Source organism: Stegodyphus dumicola, chromosome 4, assembly GCF_044657685.1.
Source record: "Stegodyphus dumicola isolate Sdum_Otavi_A_Nest chromosome 4, ASM4465768v1".
Taxonomy (NCBI): domain Eukaryota; kingdom Metazoa; phylum Arthropoda; class Arachnida; order Araneae; family Eresidae; genus Stegodyphus; species Stegodyphus dumicola.
The window spans coordinates 34,465,548-34,488,592 of NC_140771.1; the positions used below are offsets into that span (position 1 = coordinate 34,465,548).

At 32.5% G+C, this 23,045-nt stretch overlaps 1 protein-coding gene across 1 annotated transcript in view; it reads left to right on the top strand.

The window, feature by feature from the left end:
* The first annotated feature begins 278 nt into the window (after positions 1-278).
* The window catches only part of LOC118183089 (aurora kinase C-like), a 38,874-nt gene continuing 16,107 nt past the window's right edge, over positions 279-23,045 (top strand). Inside the window, exons 1-6 of the mRNA XM_085814718.1 lie at positions 279-351; positions 1,769-1,971; positions 9,423-9,493; positions 14,469-14,580; positions 17,882-17,961; positions 19,823-19,961. Of these exons, the coding sequence (XP_085670844.1) occupies positions 1,783-1,971; positions 9,423-9,493; positions 14,469-14,580; positions 17,882-17,961; positions 19,823-19,961 (591 nt within the window). The 5' untranslated portion in view covers positions 279-351; positions 1,769-1,782. The remainder of the gene's footprint in view (positions 352-1,768; positions 1,972-9,422; positions 9,494-14,468; positions 14,581-17,881; positions 17,962-19,822; positions 19,962-23,045) is intronic.

Here is a 23,045-nt window from a genome sequence, read left to right on the forward strand (position 1 = left end):
TATTTCCTTTTTATCAGCAAATTTCACCTTTGAAAATCGTTTTCATTCTAGCTGCTTAATATAAAATCATATAGGTGCATAATAATGCCGCAAGGGAATTCGCAAAATAAGGTCGAACAATCTACATGAAACTGAAGAAGATACCATTTCCGTTAAGTTAAACTCTGATCATTCAAACTTATTCCAGTACATGCATATAGTGTACAATTGGCAAGTAGCCTTCTTGCAATTCTTATAAAACTACATAGTGTATATATTTCCTTCTAGGTAAATATAAGTTATTTATAAACTATTTTATCTTGAATAAGCTTTTTCACTTGTCTTCAAAGAAGTTTTGTTGCTACGATTTAAGTAATTTATTTAAATATGCTTTCTGATAAATAACTGCAAATGAATTATACTACAGAAAATATAGCTGCTTAATACAAAATCGTGTAATATTATTCAAATAGAAAAGTGTAGGAATTTGTTTCTCTTTTTGGGAACTATTTTTAACATATTTAGCTAAAATTTATTTGAGTTTGCCTTCGCTGAAAATTATTTTTTGTCATTTGCTATTTTGATCTTATTTAGCGATTTTGCCTCCGTTAAAAATTTATTCTGTAATATCATATTAATTGAATTTCTGATTACAATAAACGAAGTATTTCCCACGTTTTAGTATACAAACGGGTGAGTCCTAGGCAATTCGATAACAGTATCCGAATGCAAGCATTAACCACTGTCACACTGAACGGCGTGTGCTGCAGATGCTACGTATTATAACCAGTGGACACGAAAGGATCCCTCTCCATAGACAGATAGCTGAAAATATATAGAGGGATAAAAAGTAACAAAATTTAGAAAATTACGCAACCCATGTCAAAAAGTAAAGCAATTAATTCTCAGTTCTACTACAGTTGATACTTATTTCACTCGCTAAAAGAGGAGGGCTTAAATGACATATGAAATTCTACTGTATACACAAATTCCTATATATAACAAAAAACTAATTTTAAATAAATCTGTGAAACAGCACTATCAAAACATTTTGCATATTTCAGTTTAAACATCAATAGCGGTAAAAAAAAAAGGTAAAAGAGTTCTTTCTGTTTTCATGACTTGTAAGTAAATTATTTAATCTCTTGTTGTCACATTATGAAACACGGATTTTATGAATAACTGCCCTATTTTAATACAACAAATGGTGGTTAATCTTTGGATTATGATAACTTGGCGATTTTTTGGCGAAAATATGGCGACCAACCCTGCTACAGCAACCTGCTAGTATTTGTTTGGACGCCATTTTGTTTTCACGAAGTAAAGGCATGTTTATATTTTTTTTACTCAACATTTTTTTCCAACAATTTGATAGCCGAATTACACTTATGCTAGAACTTTTATGGAACAAAAGTGCTTAATCATGACGAAGATTAGGTGCGGACAAAGTGCAGAGTCGCCCACTGCTTGCCGCGTTTTTAAGAATTGCACATACACGGTATCATCCATGTACACGTCCACCCATTTTCACTTAAAAAAACATCCCAGAATTGCACAAAAATGGCATTGCGCACACTCTTTACTTTATCCATGTACATTGCTACTAAAGTCCTAGCTAGTAACCTTTATCGCCTTACCAAAATGTCGTCAAACTACCTGTTACCATATTCCAACGATTAGCCCAAATGGTATTATGGGAATACAAACCACTTTTTAAGACTAAGCTTCATACCGAGTGTATAATGTGTAGGCAAGGAGTGTATAATTTTTTCTTTTTTTTTTTTAACAGTTGGTACCTCCTACATGAGAATGGCATGCCGAGAAAAAATAAAACCTTTCTGTAGACGACAAAAATTAAATTCCAACTTTAAATGCAGCAAACAATGCTCCCAGTATCCTGATAAAGTAATGAAGGGTGGAACCTTTATATCAAGAACTGGAGAAGAAATTCGCAACAAAAATGCCGAAGCTGGAAATCCGTCGCTCCTGCAAGTAAGTTCAAACAACATGCATTATTATATATAATCCCTCCAAAAAAACTAATTTGATAAATTTATTTAGAGCAAAATTTTGTTCCAATCCTGCTTCGTTCATTACTGAGGCATTCGAGCTGTGATTTTATGTATTACTTAGAACGAAAGATATGAAGAGTAGTCCTTTATATATTTTTTAAAAGGCTTGTTTATTTGCTTTCTTTCTCTACACTTTGAAGTAGCCCAAAAGAAATGCCATTTCATGCCATGAAGAACATATCTTTCATGTTAACGTATTTTAATTGGCTCTACTAAATTAAAACTTTCTTAAATAAAAGGTGGACTCTCTATTATTATGAAACCGAAATATAAGCAAAAGGAAAATTTTTTAAGTTATCATTATTATTGCGTCGTCTACAAAAGTGTACTGATTTTTGGTTACAGGAGACACTCGGTTATCCGGATCGTTTGAATATTCGAATGAGAAGTGGCCCCTGGATATTAGCAAGTTTTGCTGTATAATATATTTTATGTATCATTTTGATTTAAATATTTCGGCTTTAAACAGTTGTTTCATTTAGATATCAAAAGCTAGTTTTATGAAGTAGTGTTAGTATGAGATTTTCGTATTGCATTAAGGTGTATAGTAATTTTAATGAAAAATAAAAACTGAATGTCGTTTTAATATTTATTTGTATCAAAAGAATGTCCCATATAAAGCACTTGGTACTCTTCTGTTATCGGGAACGGATTCACAAAGTTATTTATGCATGTATATATGTATGTGTATACACACCCACATACATAACCCGTGCAGATATACATTTCTGGATATTGTTCTGTTACAGGGACTAGATTCAGAAATGTGTGAACGTATGTTTTCTGAATCTCTAGATAACAGAAGAAATGCGAAGCATTTGCTAGAATTCTGAAAATAAAAAGCTCTTATATGATAATGAGAAGGAAATGCTTTTTGAACTATTCAAATATTCTGGGCTAAAATATCGAAAAATGATGCGAAAGTTTAGTGAGATAAATGAAAGACCTCGTCAGTTTAGGTGTTAGGTTGCTGTACATGTGAACTGATGTTCTAAGGATGCTTACATATTAACCTGCCGATCGTGAAAAATAGCTACTATCGAACAACGAAAGTTGGCAGAGATTCCGCCAAAGTTGCTCCAATCGTTTCTTATGAAGTTTGAACAAAACTGGTATCTCTTTATCTGATAACCACTGAGTTTTCGAACTAATTCGTATTTTGCGCTTCGTAAAAAGGCTTCAATTGATTTCGATTATTTTGTTAGACCTTACGATTTTACCTGAACATTGGTTTAAAATGCTACGAGTACAAACTTTCCGCAAATAAACTATTACTCTTTCGTCAGCCATATTAGTGTGACCAGATCGTGTTCAGACCGCTATAATTTTGAAAGCCCATTGCTTGCTGTTTTGCAGAAGACAGGTCTCTAATTTTTGTTTCTTAATGCAATAATAGTTCATTTATGCTCATGAAAACGAAAGCTGGCTTATCAAGAAATCAATTGGGGTTGCATCAAATGAATGTGTTATCCTTAACTGCCGCTAAATCGCGCTGCTTGGCGAGTTTCTTGGTCAACGGAGTAATTCCCAAGTACCCATTTAAGTAGAATTATAGGCATTTCTTATCGTTTTTGTCAATGCATTACGCAATTTTAGTATGTGTGAAATATTAAGTACGTGTCACTTCGGAATAACTTAACCGAGACTTATTAGAATATGATATAGTTTGTTACTAGAATAAATGAAATTATACACTTTTATCATTTATCTATAGAATGGAGTGCAGCTAACATATATTTATGGAGCCGGGCCAAGGACGAGGCCCTTGCGTCAGGTGAACAATTACGGGAAGTGCCAAATTTGGCAAAACAATTTTGAAATTCATTTTTAAAGAAATTAGAACTGTCAGCTTTCAGCAATGAAACCATTAAGAAGCGCCGATTTAAAATATTCTATGTAATGTACCAAAGTTTTATTTACCCTACTTTTAATTTTAAAATATTACATTCTTAATGCTTCTTTCAAAAACCAAAACGCAGCTTTGCCTAGTAAACACCATATTGCCGACATTAGTAGTTCCCTTCTCTTTCCCTACATCCTTATTTAACTCTTAGGGCATTTGTGGCACCTTAACGAGACTTCTCTAGGTGTTCTCTTAAATTTGTTTCAGCTGAGCTAATACACTTACATTTATTAAAATAGCTTCAGGATATTAGGTACGAATGTGTGAAAATGAAATAATTTGCTCAATTTCTAGTGTAAATTCGACTTTGGTTAAATATATAGTTCCTGTTTGTTATAATGTATATTTTCCTGTTTCACTCCATTTAATTTTCTTCAGCTGTGCAGATTGTTTTTACGTGAAGTTATTCCTGGGAAAGCTAGTTTCTAAACGGATTAAAAGAATCCGCCCTTAATTTCATTTCCTATTATAAATGGAAAGTAAATTGAAGGTAAACCGTGACATTTCTGAGTGGTTTTACTGTTTATAATGAAATAATAAAATGATTTTCTGATTACCAAAGCAATAAGCAGAAAAATTCAAAATTGTAATTTTTATTGCTGAAAAATTATAAATCATTGAAATTGTGAGGTGACTGGTAATTACAGTTGTAAATGAGCATTATGTTTTAAAACTAACTACAATAACAAATAAGTTTATATAAATAGCGCTTTTATGAAAATAGAAACTAAGTTAAAAACCTTGGTAATGCACGGTAACGTTCTTAGGGAATGATCGTCATTAAATTGTTGGCCCACTAGTGCTCGAGTGAAAAACTCACTGAACATTTTATTCATTTAGATAGCATTTTGTTCAGTAGTTCGGTAATAGCTCAAATCCTGGTGAACTGTAGGCTCCATGAACGCTTTCTTCTTTTTGCTCATGTGTAACGTAGATACGAGCCAATTCCCATTAGAAAGTCATCCCCGAAGGTCTTCCTAAACTAGATTGTTCTCGCCTTTTTTGTTCAATCAATGAAACAAACCATATCGTAAACTTGTTTAATTAACGATTTAAAACTATTTAATATTGAAATTATGACGGGAAACTCAACATTTCGTATTTTATATATTTTTCAAATCACCGTTATTACTTAACAGTTATATTAATGAATCGAATTTTTATAGCTATCAAACGATAAAGTATTGAAATTGGAGGAAACTTAGTGTCTTGAAAAAATTTAATTAAAATTTTATGTATGTGGCCTGCATTAAATTTAAAGCAAGAGGAAGCAGTCAAAACTTCGCGGTCAAAAATTGTAGTTCTACATTAAACTTCATTATACTGGTACTATGAGTGCAAATTCTGATGAATGGGCTTACTGCATTCGTATTTCCGAGTTTTTACCTATATTATATAAGTATAAATTTTTATTAATGTACTCCGTGTTAATGCACTCTTATTTATGTACTCATCTTTTTTCTTTTAGCAAAAAGCCCTCGCAAAAATTAAACAAGAAAATATATACAATAGAGGAATTATCACTTTCATTTTTCGTTTTGAAAATATCTGAGCAGTAAACATCTAAAAGTTTAAATCTTTTAAAGAGAATTCACGAAAAGAATTTCATTCAATAACACCAAATTTGAAAGTCTATGTTAAGAAGATTAACATTGCTTGTTACTACCTCTAATGGAATGTAAAAGCTTCATCAAATTTAAATGATAAAAAAAAATTATGTAAGAAAGTTTCACAGGTGGCTATTTTATCTATGGAATAGGAAATAAGATACTAAATAGACTGAAACAATTATTGACTTTGATAACAGCCAGAAAAATTAAACTGAAAAACAATGCTTGAACACATTAGTGTTAATATCTTTTACACTTAATTACATTATTATTTATGATATTTTACTGGTATTTACTATTTATCAAAATACATTTTGAGATTTTTTTTGCTTTAAAACTAAATCATTTTTTGAATCATTTTTCTGAATATATAAAGGCATGATTAAAAATATTAACAGTTAGAGCATGGTTTAATGTAAGACTTAAGAAACATGACTAAAAATGATGACTAAAAATGACTAAACTTGAGGAACATGAAAATGTACTGTTAGACTAAATAATTTAATACTACATAGAGACGCGAATTTACCTCTTTGCCTTATGTGAAGAGATAGACACGGCTCTGTATAGTTATGTCATAAGGGTTTCGAATACACAGTAAAAACTGTCATAGTGGTCATGGTAAACAGACCTAAATTTGCATGGAATGAGTATCAAAACAAAAAATTAGGAAATGCTTATTTTATTAAAAACACGTGCATGTAGAGAATTTTTCTTCGTAACTATTAATATACTGAAGAGAATAATTTTGAAATGAAATCTCTAAAGTTTTCAATATGCTTCAAAGCTTAACAGATTACTATGTTAGATTATATGTCCAAAGCAAAAGCATTTTATGTACGCTCTTGTTACTAGGACCGGATTCAGAAATGCATGTATGTATATATGTTCATATCCAGAGACACAAAAATACAGTTAAAAGATTAAACAAAAGATTGAAACATGGATTAAAACAGAAATGCAGTTAAAAACATCAAATCAATATTGTTCCCCGTATTGTTTATTGCCATTTATAAAGTTCATCAAATCCTTTGCAAATCTAAACTCTTTATTGCGGCAGTAGAATTCCTTTTTATGTTAACATGTTTTTCCCTAACATGTAGCAATAACCAGTCTTCGACGAACTGTCATACATTGCCTTCAGCACTACAAAGTCTATTAGTTTGCAAATTAAATCTTTTCAGTTACGCCGGGAAGCGCCCGTGTCCAGTAATTTTTTGATTGTAATCAAAATTACATATTCTCATATTTTTAGAAACTTCAAAGTTCAATAAATCTTTCCTTTTTCCCGAAAGGTTCCATTTCTCTTTCCAGCTATCATAATAGAAATCCGTGATTTTACCAAAAACAATTATTTTTTATGCCCGAATATCGAATGCATCCCCGGCATTACTCACAGCAGCCTCTTTGGCACGCATTCGGCCCTCTCATTACCTATAACGCCAATATGTGCTCTCACCCAGTTCATTTTCATTTCAATGTATTTGCTCAACTTTTATGAAGGGATCTTTTATATACGAAACCAAAATATTAGTCTTATCAACGTCTGCTAATGCTTCCAAACCAGATAATGAGTATATATATATGTTTTTAATCGGGTTTTCATCAATCCATTTAAGAGCAAATATGATAGTAGCCGATTCGGCTTGAAAAACCGAAATGTAAGGTTCAAGTCAAATTTGGCCATAGCCTATTTCTGTACCAAACAAGTAAACCACATATACTGCACAAACTATATATGTGTGTGTTTACACCCATATATATACCGGCAAACATACACAGATGTAACGTAAATTCACACCATTTTCCTTCAAAAAAGTGCATCGCAAAGGCAAGTAGAAACCTCTTTGGACTTTGCTGAATTCGAAGCACACTCTCAAAGCAAATAGTTTTATACAGAAGTTTATGAAAAATTATTGTTCTGCCTTTCGTTTTAAATATCAGAAGGAAATATGTAAAGTTTGCAAAAAGTATATTTTTGTTAGTCTCTTTTTTGGTATGATCGGATTTGTGGAAGAGATCTGTTTAGCTCCGCATTGAACAGCCTGAGGAAATACTGATATTGTCCGAGATACTGTAAGCAGAAATTCGTTTTCTTGCAAATTTTGTCGAAGTTTTTATTTTGAATAAAATAAAGTTCATGAACGTAGTTTGCTGTTGGTTTTTAAACAAAAACTGCCGTTTCTTGAAGCAATATTTCTAAGACTATTATAGTGTGTTCACTAAAACTCTTCCCTTCTGTCTTTCCTTGCAGTAGATAATACTTTTCATGAATTTATATTTTATTACTAAAGGAGTTAGGACCATCAACGGAAGAACTGTAATACTGCTGAACAGTGGTTATTCCACTCTGGTTTAAATCCTGGTGGACAGGCGGCTGGCAGCATGGGAATTTCCGTGATCTTTCCTCATATGTAATGTGAATATATATTAAATTTCTGGGTCATGGAAAAGCACACAGTGTCTGAGGTAAAGAATACCTTCGGAGAGAACTTCCAAAGAGAAATTGACTCGTATTTACGTTACACAAGGGGAATATCATGAAATCTTTCATACAATTCACTCATTCGCATTGATATGAGCTCGGTGCTCAATGATCTTAACCAGTTGGCTGCTGGTGAGCCTGTAATTGTAAATACGAGCCAGTTTTCTATTTGAAAGTCCTTCACAAACATAGCCCTCGTGTTTTTGTCATTGACCAAATAATTCAAATCCGTCTGAATTCAGTTATAGAAAAGAACTAAATCTATGCATCTCAATTTTAAGATAGATCCTCGACAAAAATAAGCTCAATGAAATAATGTTTAACAAATTATATAGGCTACTGAATAATTAATGATATAAAATTTGTATTAACAGAAGAATTAACATAAATTAACATTTGAAGCTGGGTCAAAGAATGCGTATTTGTTTTTTAATCTGTAGGCCTTGAACTTTTGTATTTCCTTCAAATATTTAAACTAATCTTATTTCCGGAAGCCAAAAATGTTCCATAAAGTTAATAAATCTTAAGCGAATAAACGAAAAATGTAAAAGATTTACAATATGTAGATATATGAGTACGCAATTAATTGCATTCAGTATCGGATGCATTAATGAACAAATACTATAAAATTATGATAAAAATATATCATCCAAAGCTAAGCTGTTTAAAAAAAAAATTGGTGTTTCTAAATTTTGGTGAAAAATACTGTTATCGAAACAGTAATTCTTAAATATTCCAAGTAAACTGCCTTTTCCTTTTTAAGTGGAAAAAATAGATCTTTAAATTAAAATATTACTGGATCTCTTACTCAGCGATCCATTGAGTAGTGCGGGTGAATTGGAGTTTCTGCTATTGTCTTTTCTGAATTTTGATATGTTCTCTTATAACTAGTTTTAAGCTTGTAACGTTCACAATCTCTTTGTTAAAATATTCTATTATTTTACGCAATATTTGAGTGCAAAAAGGTTTTTAAACGAGTTTAAAAGTATCATTAGAGTCAATTTGCATTAGGGTCATATGTATACATACAAAAATTAGTTGAGTACTTCAGAGCATGAAAGGGTTATCTGCCTAAACGGAGAAATGCCGTTATGGAAGAGCTCTCTAAGAGAAAACTGAATTGTATTTGTATCATGTGTAGCGAAAAACATTAAAACATGGCTAGCCATTACCCAACCCAGGTAAATAACAGCGTACAGCGATTTTAACATATTCAACCTCTGGCAAGGACCAGAATTTATTGTAAAATATCCAAAATTGTAAGCCATTTAAAAATGTATATTTTGCTCTTTAACAAATCTTGACCAAGAACTACATTTATTGAAATCATCCAGTAATGTTTTTAGTTTATATCGATCGATTTAATTTTCCAGAATAATGAACAGACGGTTAAAGTTGTGGAACCAGTTGCTGTGGTGGCTGCTTCCTCAGGTGCACAGTCGAAGTAAGCTGATGTATTTATCGTGTTTATCTTAAATGCATTCTTTTGTCATGTTAATGAACAACTAAATTTTCAGCAAGATATTTTATAATCCATAACAATCACTCTGCTTGTAAATTTAATTCCTAGTGCCTATGTACAAATCGATAAGTATTGATATTTTTTTAAATTACCCGATACTGCTAAATTATGTACTTGCATATTTTGTTGCACATTCGTGTTCAAACTTAATAGAAGAAACTGATTTTTCCGATTTTGTTACAAATATTGGGAAGAAGGAAAGAAATTTGGAATAGATACAAAATAATATAGGACGGTAATTTATACTATGTAATTAGCATCTTTGAGGGTAAGAATGTTCAAAACTGATACGCAAACTGAAACCTGAAATGAAGTTGAGGGGAATGGTCGCATCTAATTTTAAAACGTATTTGGCATAACTAGATATAGTGCTAACGAGACAGTTGATGAATCTCTGAGGCAACCGCACCTATTCCTACATCAAAGTAGTTCTCGGCTTCTGTTTCATTCTCTGAAGTATTTAGTGAATTGCTATTGTTTTCTTAAGTGTATCCTAGACATGTTCATTCTAGTTCAGGCCAAAAGATCTGGGTAACCAAACAATTAGCCGAATATCTTTAAATTGAAGATAATTTCCATCATTTGAGCCTAAGCATTGTTGTCCATAAAGAAAGAACTGCGCTTCTGAAAAAGCTCATATAAGTATCTAAGATATTTTGTTTCTATCTTCTGATTTTTCTTTCACACTCTACCAACGCATGTAATGCTGTGAGACCAACCAACGTTTTTGCATAGATCATGGCACATGCGCCGCCATACTAGTCTTTTTTTTTTCGTTTATGGAAAACGGTATCGAGATTAATTTCTTCAAATGAAAGAACGGTATAAATTAGTGTTTAAGTTGAATTTCTGCTTCTCACAGGTAGGTAGGGTAGGTTACGGAGGATTGGAATGCCTGTTGTCTAACAGAGGTAAACAGGCATGTGTTCCACGCCCTCTTTTAACTACAGGAAAAGCTCCCTGGAGCCCCACGAGGCTAGGAATCCCCTTTCTCCGTCACATATTCAAGCTTAATCTAGACGCGAGAACATGGGTTACTGACTGTCTTGGGCATTCCGCCAAATGTAACCAGGGTGATGGCAGTTTGTTTTGAGGAAAAAGCCGTCTCGTGAAGCTATCGGAAAACAATAACACTTAAATTCAAGTTCTAGTAGTATAAATAAGATTACAAGAGAGCTGTATGTTGTAGCAATTATCCGGTGCTTGGCTAAAAGTGCCAAATAGCGAACTTCATTGGGCATCATGGATTTCTGACAGCCTTGCCCCAAGGTCCTCTTGATATATATCTTCTTTCTTGAGATTTTCTATAAATTTATTACATGGAGGCATTCATTACATTGAGCTTCGCAACAGCTTGAATATACGATTGCTGTTTGCAATCGACTAATTTGAGATTTCGTTCGGTCTCGGAAGGTTAATATATTTTAATATTAAATCTTAACATAATTTTTTAACAAAAACTAATAATTACTAATTCGTGCGAACTACATAACAGCGAAGTAACAGATGATTGCATTTTACATAACTACGGCTGTCATAGCTCCAGCTATATATACTGGTACGCTTATGATTTGAAATCAAGCTACTGCATTTTACCACACTTTCCAGTTTTATTTGAAATTGGAAAAACTTGTTTTCTTGATTTTGAACAACAGAATTCATTTAATTGGAAGCTTTCTTCTTAGAATATCAATGTTTTTCGGATTGTCAAACCTGAGTTTTAGTACTATATAATTCATTGTGGGTACAAATGTATGAATAGACAATTTAGTTTTCATTTAAATGCTTTAAATGTACATTTAATTGTCTTTGTTTTGTATATTTCTTTCTTAATCATTTATTTCCACAATTGGAGAGATTGCAGAGAATGTAGATTTCGTAGACACACTCTTTTATGAAGAACTCCGGAATTCTAGATTCTCCGCAGAGACTCTATACTTCTTTGTTTTCCAAGCGTTTTTGCGGATATTCCAGGATTTTATTTCTGTTAAAATATCATTTGCATAAACAACTCTTAACCAACTAGTAGAAACTTTGCACCTTTTACTGCACCCATGAATACGTGCAAAGTATGCATGTAACTGGCAAAAGGAAAGAATTCTGAAATTTGTACATTTTTGTATCATTTAATACAAAATACTTCTGAATATGTATAAAATGCACTGATTTTGAAACTACTCCTTGCTCGTAGCTTTTGGCTCGGTACGTTATCCGTTTGGTGTCTGAACACAGGAGAATTTTCGGTGATTGAGAAATGCTCAGATCTCAATTTAAAATTCACCAAAATACAACCACCACTTCATACTAATTTATAGCCAAACTATGCATTTCAAGAGAGAATTTTCTCCCAATAGCAATTTTCTGTTTGTTCTTTAATAAAGACTCTTGTTTTTTTTAACCTTCGAATTTAAAATTTTCTGTAAGCCAAAATCAACCTATGATTGAATTTATGTGAATTAAACAAATCAGTTAAGTCAAACTTCTGTCGTTGAAAATTCCCTGCTTAAACTTGTATTCCAATTTATCTTATTATTGATATACACATATTTATTTATTATTGATATATCTGTGTCGTTGATTAGCTTTAAAGAATTCTACGAAAATTCACTTGCAGCATCTTAGATACACCACTTAAGATTCACAGGAATTGAAGAAAATAAAACGCATTAGCCTTAATAAAATCCACATTCACTTACACTGAGTACTGTCTAATACCTTGACATTAATTTTATATTAAGCAGTTCCTTAGGGTACAATTACAGAAAGCACTTTAAAGACATAATTTCCTATTCATTTGGGGGGGGAACCTATGTTCAGGTCTTGACATTTCCGCTCACAGAAGCTTTTAAAGATGTTATTCATGCTGTTTATTTTGCAGATGATTAGATTGGTAGGTTGCTTTTAATTCGGTGAAGAGAAGATAAAGAAAGGATGCCTTCACGGAGAATTTTCCAAGAGAAACTAATTCATGTTTTGTGATACACATTAACACTACGAAAATCCCTCATGTAGCTAGCTTATTTGCAGAGATACTGATCCAAATACTGCGAAAATAGTAATGTTTTAAAATGTAAACGTCGCATTTCCATGCATATCATTATAAACTTCACTATTATTTTATTAAAAAGGGTAAAATAGAATCACTTTCGACCATGATTTCTAAGATTCCAGTATCGTGCAACTAATAAAATTAGTACTACATCTTACGAACCCGAAGCGAAACAAGCAAATTTACCTACAAATATATTCTTACAGAATTACTTTAAACTCCAAGCACAAACATGCCTTATTCGCAGATTTTTATGACGTAAGGAATGAAGTTTTGTTCATCGCTACGTTTCGCTAAGGTATACCTATCAAAAAGAACAAAGATCTTGGATCTTAACTACTTAGAATTTTCTAAAACAAAAATTTCTCCGAACGTTACATTCGGCGAAGTGTTGAAAGAATTTGTTGTCCGGGCTAATAGCAGTTTCGACTACATTTATTTAAGTGCAATGTGTACCATACCATTTTCTTAATGCTTAATTACTAACTAGAGTGTTTAGCATTTTCACTATTTACTATACAGATATTTAGCCGAAAGTCAATAAGTTGTGATTATTCTTGAAATTCAGAAATGAAGCATCTTCACACAAAATTAGTGTATTCTGACTGCAGAATTATTCTGTAAATTTATCCAATACCGGAACTTTTTGATTATCCGAATCTCCAGTTTTACCAAGTTTTTTAATTGCAATTTTTTTGTCATGTTTTCAAATATATACTCGGCCACAGAAGTACATTTTAAATGTAATCATTTATTTATAAGCAGTATCCACTGGCTGAAAAAATGAAACATTACCATATAGACTTTTGCTGTGTTTCGTAAACATTTTTGTTTCTTATAAAATTCTTTTATTGGTGCATGCATACTATCCCGTCGACCATGAAACTCGCCAAGAAGTGAGATTTAGAACCAGTTATGGGTAAGCGTGATGTAATAACATTCATTACATCTGTACTTTCGTTTGATATAACTCTAGTTGATCCTCGTGAAGACATGTTTTGTTTTTAATGAATAGCTATGTAAACTAACTGCTACTGCTGTATTTTTCCTTGCATTTAGAATTTTTTTTAAATTTGAGATTTGCCTTCCACATAATAGCAAGCAGCGGATTATTTTCAAAGTTTTGATTTATCTACCATTAAAAAAGTGTCTTAATAGACACGATATGGTCAGACAAATATGGACGATAAAACAATAGTAGATTGGAACAATTACCTGCGGGAAGTTTGCGCTCATAGGTTCTAACTTCTGGTAAAATCGGAGTGTTAACAATACGATACAAACTGACTATAAAACCTTTTCCCAAAGAGCAAAAACGAAGGTGGTTCAGTATTGATTGTTCAATAAAAGGGCGCCAGTTGGTTAAGAATTCTGCAGGTATGACAGGCGGAAGTTTGGCTGGATCTCTACCAATTTTCAGGTCGTCGGGATAATACATAAATACTTTTTTTATTATTTAGTAATGTAGCAAGAGTAGTGGGTGGTAAAGACGGCCTCCCGACAGCTGCTGAGCGGTAAATTCGCTAACACGTTTTTTTGGAAATTCGATCCGGAGTTTGAATCCCGAGCAAGGAGCAACCAGTTCCCTTTAGAAAGGACACTACGAAGGCATCCTTTTGCTTAAGCAAATAAACCTCGAGGTTTGGTTTGATTTATTTGTCGTAATCAAATAAATCAAACCAAACCGTTAAAATAGCCAAACCAATGCTTTTCGGAATTAAACAAAATTGACTGGGGACTTTTCATAGAAGTGTAAATAATAAAATATCCAAATATCATGAGATTTTTTCATAAAAAATGAATAATTTTTTACAAAATTTTTATGTTTAATGAACTATTTTTACGTAGAAGACGATGGAATCTAGATGACTTCGACATCGGTCTCCCTTTAGGAAGAGGTAAATTTGGTCATGTTTATATGGCACGTGAAAAGCAAAGTGAATTTATCGTAGCTTTGAAAGTGAGTATCGATAGTTTTAAATTTTTTCGCTTTACTGTAAAAGTAAACTCTCCGCCCTCTCCCCCTGAAAAAAGAGCAGCAGTATGTTGTGCTTGACTACTCACTTTATCATGATAATACAAAGGGTATTTATTTGAGATGAAACTAGATAACAATGAAATGCACGGCAATGTTAAAATTCTCTGCTGTCAAAAACTATACTGATTTTTGACATCTACCACTTAACTGTGTTAAATGGTTCTTGATCAGAAGCGTTGCTGTAAATCAGGGTTTCTTAAACTGCGGGATCTGCAGCAGGCAGGCCCCAAAAATTTTAGCAATTTTGATATTTCTTTAACTGATTACAATAATTTTAATTACCAAGTATGTTTACACAATGTATCTGAAAATGGATAAAGATAAAACAATGCAGACAAAGGAAAAAAAAAAAACACAAACGTTTCGGCGCAGTCTTTTTATAATATAAACGTTCATTTTACTTGCTTTGCACGTGACGCTGTCATTTCGTCTGTTACATTTTTTAAAATTTCAAATTGTTCTATGTCTTAAAAATAGAAATTAAAGTTAAGACCTAAAACTTCAATAGTATATTACAGTAACAAGTGAAAAAAATTGAGTTTCACTCATGCGTGTGTCAGATTTGCGCAATACTTATGGGAGTCTCACAAAATTTTTGTAAATATTATGGGGTTCTGGGGGTCGCCACTGAAAAAGGTTTAAGAAACCCTGCCATAAATGAATCGTTATGTGAATCGTTTTATGAATCGTTTTATGAATAGTTTTGAAGAACAGCGAATAATCGGTTACCGTTAATTTTTACCAGAAAACGTTCTGAGGACTCTCCGACTTTCGCAGGGGAACTATTAAATAACAAAAACAAGACTCTGTAACTTATGAATGAGCAGTGTAATTTTACGTTACAAAAGTGTGGATTACCTATATATTAGGTCGCGGACACTTATCCGACGATCATTTGTCCAATACGACCTCTTAGCCGTATCGGACATACAGGCATACAAGCGTACATATAGACGTAAACACAGGCAAAATAACATGCGCCAATGTTTTGATAAAATATATCCAGATTTATACGACAAAAGGCTGTTACCAGAGTACATAAGGAGAAAGTATATGGACAAGTATCACATTTTTCATTTTATTTAATGCTAAAGAGGTCATAGATTTTAAATTTAGATATAAAAGCAACCTTATTTTGGAGTAGATTTTGAAATCAATTTGTAGGACAGGTGGACGTAAAAGCTAAACGATTTTATATGGAAAGAAATGAGTGGAGCAAAGCGAAAACAAATGTAACGCGATCTGCAGAGGAAAATGGTAACTAAACGTGAAAAAACTAAGATTTGAATTTTGAAAATGTCGCAAACTTAATGTCATTAACTAAAGAAATAATTTTATAAATACGAAAAGGATTAAAGAAATCCACTTCAATAACTGGAAGAAGTTCTACGGATAATTATGATTGTCAAAATAATTGACTTCGGATTGTCAAAATTATGATTACGTGTCCATTTGTGATTAGCTATACAAGTTTCTTAATTCTTTTCGAACATAGATTCTTGTTCCCTGACGAGAAAGTTCAATGCACTTTCAGTTTGGCCGTATATCAAACCACATTGATATGGTAAGCTAAAATTCCGCAAGAATTGAAATTTTCCTACATGCATGTACTGCTGACAGATATTTGTTTGAAATACGATTTTTCCTCAGTTTTTAGAAAATGGTTAAATAATTTGTGTCTCATTATTAAGATGAAAAATTTCAGAACATTGATATCATCAGGGGTCTTAGATATTTGTTAGTTAAATGTCTAATTTTTACAAATCGTTTCATTTAAATGTTTTATCCAATGGCGGAAATTTGCTTATTCAGCACTGACCACACTTAAGGCCAGAAGTAGTGGCCATTTTATTGTGGAGGCATTTAAAAGTCGGTCATTATTGGCTCCTACGAAGGGCCGCCCAGTTACAACCATGCCTTTTTTGGGATTCGAGCCTGGAGCCTTTGGTACCGCAGTAAGCTTCCCTAATTGCTGTACTGTCTGAGCGGCGTTTCGTTTAAAAGCTAAAGTATAAAAAACTTTCTGTTCAAGATCGGTTAAGTTTCAACACACTAGAAATTTATGGAAGAAACTTTGGTAAGCAAAATAATGATTTTACATTAATTTCCTTGGATAGTACTTGGTAACATATTGGACATAGAATATTGCGATCCTTTAAAATCTATACTTGGAGTTACACCTGAATGAGAATATAACTCAGGTATAATTTTAAGTATAGATTTTAAAGGGTGTTCACAAGGGTTCATGTCTAAAAGCTTTTATGTAGAATCTGACCTTCAATGATATTTTATACAGATACACTTCAAAATATTTGAGTGACCTTTATTGATGACTTATTAAAATCTGGAGTGATGAGTTTGGAGCTTGCGCTATTACACAAAATGTGTTTGATTCTATTTATAAATGACTCGGCGTTTGTATGCTAAGTAATCATGTGAAACATAAAGTTATGAAAAAGAAAAATTAAGACTAAACCTGTGCATTAAATCAAGTCTAGTCGATGATCCTGTCTGAAAAATTAAAAATGCTTGAGAGCTTTGCTTGGTAATAAATTCCAGTGGAAAAGCATTAATATTTCACCTTTCCTATAAACGTGAAAATATTTTGCTGCACCTTTGAATCACAAACTTGAAAGGGATTGCTTGAGAAAGGGGCATGCGGCCACATTTCAAACTTTATCAGGATATAATGCTTGCAAACTACGTATTCTGTATAGTTCCTCACAAGCAATCAAAATTGCTTATTGAGAGTCCAGACCATCAAGCATACTGAGCATATTCTAGACTGCTGAGCATACTTAACTTTTGCAAAACGCAATAAATTTAAAATGTTGAGCATTTTGAGTTTAGTTTCTATTTTATTTGGAGAAGGGTTTATGCTTCTTACATATGAAATAGAAGGCAAAAATCCTTCTGCATATAAAATACCATCACCTTCCATACCATATTCCATTCAAAAATAAAACTGAAGAAACATTATCAGAGCGGGAGGGGAGAAAAGATGCAAATATATTAAAATATATGCCTGTTTAAGTCAATTTTTTTACTTGATGAAATTGTTAAAAGAAAAGTAAGTCCATAAGTTTTCCAATTAAGTTTATTATATTTTCACATTTTTGAGAGCTTGTTGTGCTCCAATACATTTTTTGACTGTGTGTAGTTTGAGTAAGTAAAGTTTTCCAAACTGTGATACATTGAAATTTAACTTATTTCTTTAATCTAGATAATATTCAAATCAGATGTACAGCTACATGATGTTGAACATCAAGTCAGAAGAGAATGCGAAATACAGTCTCACCTGAGGTGAGAAATTAATTTAACTACAAACATTCTTTTAATTTACTGCTTGATATTTTCGAAAAACTGAATTTTAATTTGCCACAGAGGGTTACGATAATTTTTTTGTCTTTATATAATCAATTTTAGCATAAGCTCTATCTTTAACTTTCAACATGTATCGAACAGAATAGGATGAAATTGCCTTATCTTTTGAGACTCGAATCCTGTTTTTTTATGGAGGCTATCAAAACCAGCAATTTATGATGCTTAAACAGTCTTATTTTCTATCCTATTCAACTTGTATGTTGCTTTGAGTTTAATATGTGAATTCTTGGTCTTTCGAAAGACTAAGTTCTGAATATGCCAGAATAGTTAGAAATATGAACCATTAAGAAACCCTTTTATGAAAAGAACCATTTTTAAAGTATTACGTACAGTGTTGGTTAACTTTGTAAACTCAGAAATATAGAATCTGGCACAAAACCTTCTCTGTGTAAACTGTAAATAGCATAGAGAAACTGTGCACACAGCTACACAAACAGAAGTACAGATGCGAGCCTACATCAGTCTTAATATGTTATAGAGACAGAAGATGCTATACTTATGTTCTGAGAAAGATAGTCCATGCAATTTTGCAAACCACGCTGTTCTGGGGAAATTTTTATGGCAAATCTCTTGATGATCGCGAAGTGACATAATGTCTATTGACATGCTTAAGTTTTCTCAGTTTATTTGTTCTCTCTTGATACTTTGGAAACAAAAGTCTTCAGGAAATCCACAGAACATCAAAGAAACTCAAGGGCTTACTCTGGAAGTAAATTAGTTCTAGATAACTAGGGAACGATAAGTAAAGGTATATGAAACTTCAGAATTAGATCTTCAGAGTATGTCTTGACAGTTAGCATTTATGACATTAAATGTTTTATGCAAGTTGTATTGAAACCGTCGTAATTCTATCTTAATAATTATATCGTTATTTTTACGCCGTACTGTTTCTCTTTCTGAAATAAAAGTGTGTATTGTAGATCTTTTTCCTGTGCCCTTTCCTTATCAGGAAATTTCTTTGGCGAATTTTATAAAAAATCACTTAAATAAAGTATTAAGACACAGTTTTACTGTGCTAATGTTCTCAGAAGACAAAAACTGCCGTTGAAAACAGCTTTAAAAACTTTTTTTGCTTAAATTTCAAAAAACAAAAGGCCACCAAATGGAACTTTTGCTCTTCATCCTTCAATCTGTGTTTGTAGGCCTTAATGCTTTGTATTCTCATTATTTTCTATTACCACCATTAAATGTAATGTTCCAAATCATGGAATGTAATATAAGGTTTTAGAATTATGAACTTAGGATTGCGTACAGTGTTGGTTAACTTTATAAACGCAGAAATATTGAATCTGGCACAAGCCTTTCTCTGTGTAAAATGGAAATATTTTAACGAAAGGTCTAATGCTATGATAAGTTAATTATTTTTTTAAATGACTCCAAATTTCATTTATTTGGTTTAGCACAAAACATTTAAAAATTATATAAATAATTCATAGCACATATTTGGTCTTGTAACTAACGTTAAAACGGTAAATTAATGAGCTAATTTACAATATCGCTCAGCCAATCTCGGAATGTGAAGATAAAACACATAATTGGAATATGTTTGCTCGTTTCATGTAGGATGGTGGTTGATAACCTATGCGTTATCTAAACTTCGTAGAAGAATCTGGAGAATATTATATTTCTTTTATATCAGTGAAGAAAAGGCTAACACGTAATGAGATCTATTTCCATCTCTAATAGTTTAAGCCAGTATTCGTTTTTGATTTTTGATGCTTGGAACTTTTGTATTTTATTTACTTATAAACAACCAATTTACGATATTTCCTGTTTTCAGACATCGCAATATTTTACGACTGTACGGATATTTTTATGATGAAAAACGAATTTATTTAGTGCTTGAATATGCTCCTGGCGGTGAACTCTATAAAAAGTTACGCAAGTGCAAATATTTTGATGAAAAGACTACTGCTATGGTAAGTTAATTGTTTTAAAGAATTCTGGATTTCATTCATTTAGTTATAATTAGTAATTTTTCAAAGACATTAGATGAAACATTGTATTAATAAGCATTCTTTTGCAGATAAGAAAATTGTTTTGTTTTTAAACTTCTAAACACTTTTTGCCTTGAAAACGTTACCATGCTCCAAATATGTATATTTCTTAAACAGTTATTTTAAATACTTATTAAATTTACATTACATTAAGGTTTAAATGTTGCATCCTTTCACAAAAAAAGATTGACAGTAATTAGGAGAAATTATTGAAATATCCTAGAACGGTATCTTAGTATTTTAAAGTCAGTTCAGATATCATTTATTATGAAGGAGCTAAGGATGTTTCATAAGAGACTTAAAGGCAAGATTTTAACCTAGATTGGGAACAAATGAACATTTTATAAAACTTTCAGAAACTTTCCCTTTTTCATGCTCTATATGTTGAATTCAGCTTAGAATCTGGGCAATGTAACTGAAATACTTACAACTAACGTGTGATATTTTATTTAACACCGGGTAGATCCCTCTGAGAAGCATTGATTTTTCTTTGTAGTAAAGGGCTTGAACTGTCATAGTCGATTATTCAAAATAGTTTGTTACTCCTTTTATAAAGTATTCAATGCTTCACTTATGACGGTGAAAGGTTTTACAACTGTAACTTTATCCTCTCACTTTTACAACTCATCTCAAACACGCTGATCTGTGTTGAGGTCAGAAAGTTCCCAAAATGTGAATGTTCTAACCCCCTTCATGTTCTTCAAACTGTCATTAATTCTGGGGTGTAAAATAGCGTATTGTCATCTCGGCGCCCCTTGGTTAGAGAAACTGGCTAGATTTTGTCCACCGATAGTCTTTGACGTGATATGACTAAAGAACCGTTATTGTCTCGGCTGACATTGCGATATTATTGGTTAAACCATCACTAATCTGTTTATATGCTTCATTCTGGGTATGAAACTATTTGAAAGTACCTTTGAAGAGCAGTCTCTACCAATAAACTGTCCATCGATAGTCGAACGGTAAGTTGCTGAACACTGGCAGTTCGACCGGCCTTCGAATCTCGAAGAACGGAAGGGTTGCATGTTTTTCCCCACGTGAGATGTAGTTATAGGGCAGTTTCCCTTAGAATGTTATCGACAAAGGTATGTTTCCGTTTAGGCAGATAGCCATCGTGTGCTTTGTTATAATTAAATCAACCAAAGCCTCTGTAAATATACTTTCGCAAAGGAACGAAAAGACGATGAAGGTGAACAATACACATTTTTCTCTGAGCTCTATCCATACTTTACACTTGTGCGATCCCCACTAAAACTAATGCTTAGTTTAGCGAAGTCGGAAGACATAATCACAGAATAGAAAGTGTAAAGACAGTAAGAATCTCTATCCATTTCTTACTACTGAACTGAAAAATTCCAAATTCCACTAATGTATCGTGAATATGGTGCTACCTATACAGACGCCGCAGCGATTATTAGAACTCTATAAAATTGTTAGAATCATGTAATAAATTACACGATTCTAACCAACTGTTTTGTTGTACTGAGATTGTCAGAATATTGGTTGTCAGAAGGTGAAAGTAAGGTTCAAGCCATTTAAGGATAACCTTTCCGTAAATTTTTCCAAGTCGTGATAAAAGGCGATAGGCTTGCATTCATCTGAATGTTTATAGATTTTTTCTGGGCTTGGGAGAGAAAAATATTTTCGCCTTTTATCAGGGATCGGGAAAAACGCTGATAAGGATATGCATTCAGGATCCTCGCTAGTTTGGAGACGGCTGGAAAAGATTGTTCTTGAATCTCCTATTTAAAGAATCTCAAGGGCGGAGAGTTTGTTTGGAGGGAGCAGCACGCCCATCTGACCACAAGATGGGAAGAAAATAAATATTTGTACGCACTTCAAGAAAAATGCTCTTATGGTTTCAAAACGTGTTTCTCAAAAACATCAAGAATGTTGCCGAGTTGATGAGAAATCGCCAAGTGCTAACAACCTGGCAATAAAAAATTATCGCCAAGGATAATTTATGCCCTCATATGTCTCTGGTTTTCAACTATCCTAAAAATCAGTGTTGAATTGATTCGGAATTAAAAAATTTCCATAATACGTGAGATAAATACTTACAAACATAATAAATGACCAAAAATTAAGGATTCAATAAAATATACAATAAACATAAGACTATTATAGAAAAATTCACTAATAAATAAAGTAAAAAAGGGGGAATTGCGAAAGAGGAAGAAGCTAGAATTCGTATTTTGCATAAATTCAAACGCTTGAAATAGAAATCTGAAACTGATATTCTCAGGCTCATTCTATACCATTCCTAACATTACCTCCAGCATTCTTAACACCGACAACTTTGAGTCTTTCAGTACTGAACTGAAACGTTGAATTAATGATCTGTATATAGGACTGTGTTCTGCAGTTGTATGTAAATATTTTAAACATTTACTCTAGTGAATTACTTAACGAGTTTTTTAAATTAACAAACTCGATCTTAACAGCTTTCTTTGTTAAATAAACAGTTCATTGAATTTACAACCTGTGATGTTTCTTTTAAACTAGAGGTTACGATTCTTAATGCCTTAGTAATGCGTAAAAGCACATTTATCGGGAACATGTGCTAAGTGATATTAATATAACGAACGTGGAAGAGCAATTGACCGTGCACAGGGAAACTAGAATGAGTAGACAGGTAGGAATTTCGGAAACGTATAAGGTTTAATCGATGTTGATATAAATATATAGAAGTATGAATATGCAAAGACAATTACGTACATGCTAATTTACAGTTAACGTACATGCTACTTAGGCATAAATCCATAAAGCATTGGGGAGAATACAGTGCATGTCTGTACACTTCAAAAATTACAAAAACTTTTGAAATATAGACTATATATAAGGAAAATACGTATATTTATAAAGTGTGACAAAATGGCATGTGGTGCGTTTCAGAATCTACTTTCCAAGTTCTCGAATTTTAGTAACTACTCATCTTTAGGTAAATTCTTCATATTTTCTTATTAAATCTTATTATTATTCTCCTACATTTTAAATTTTCAAATG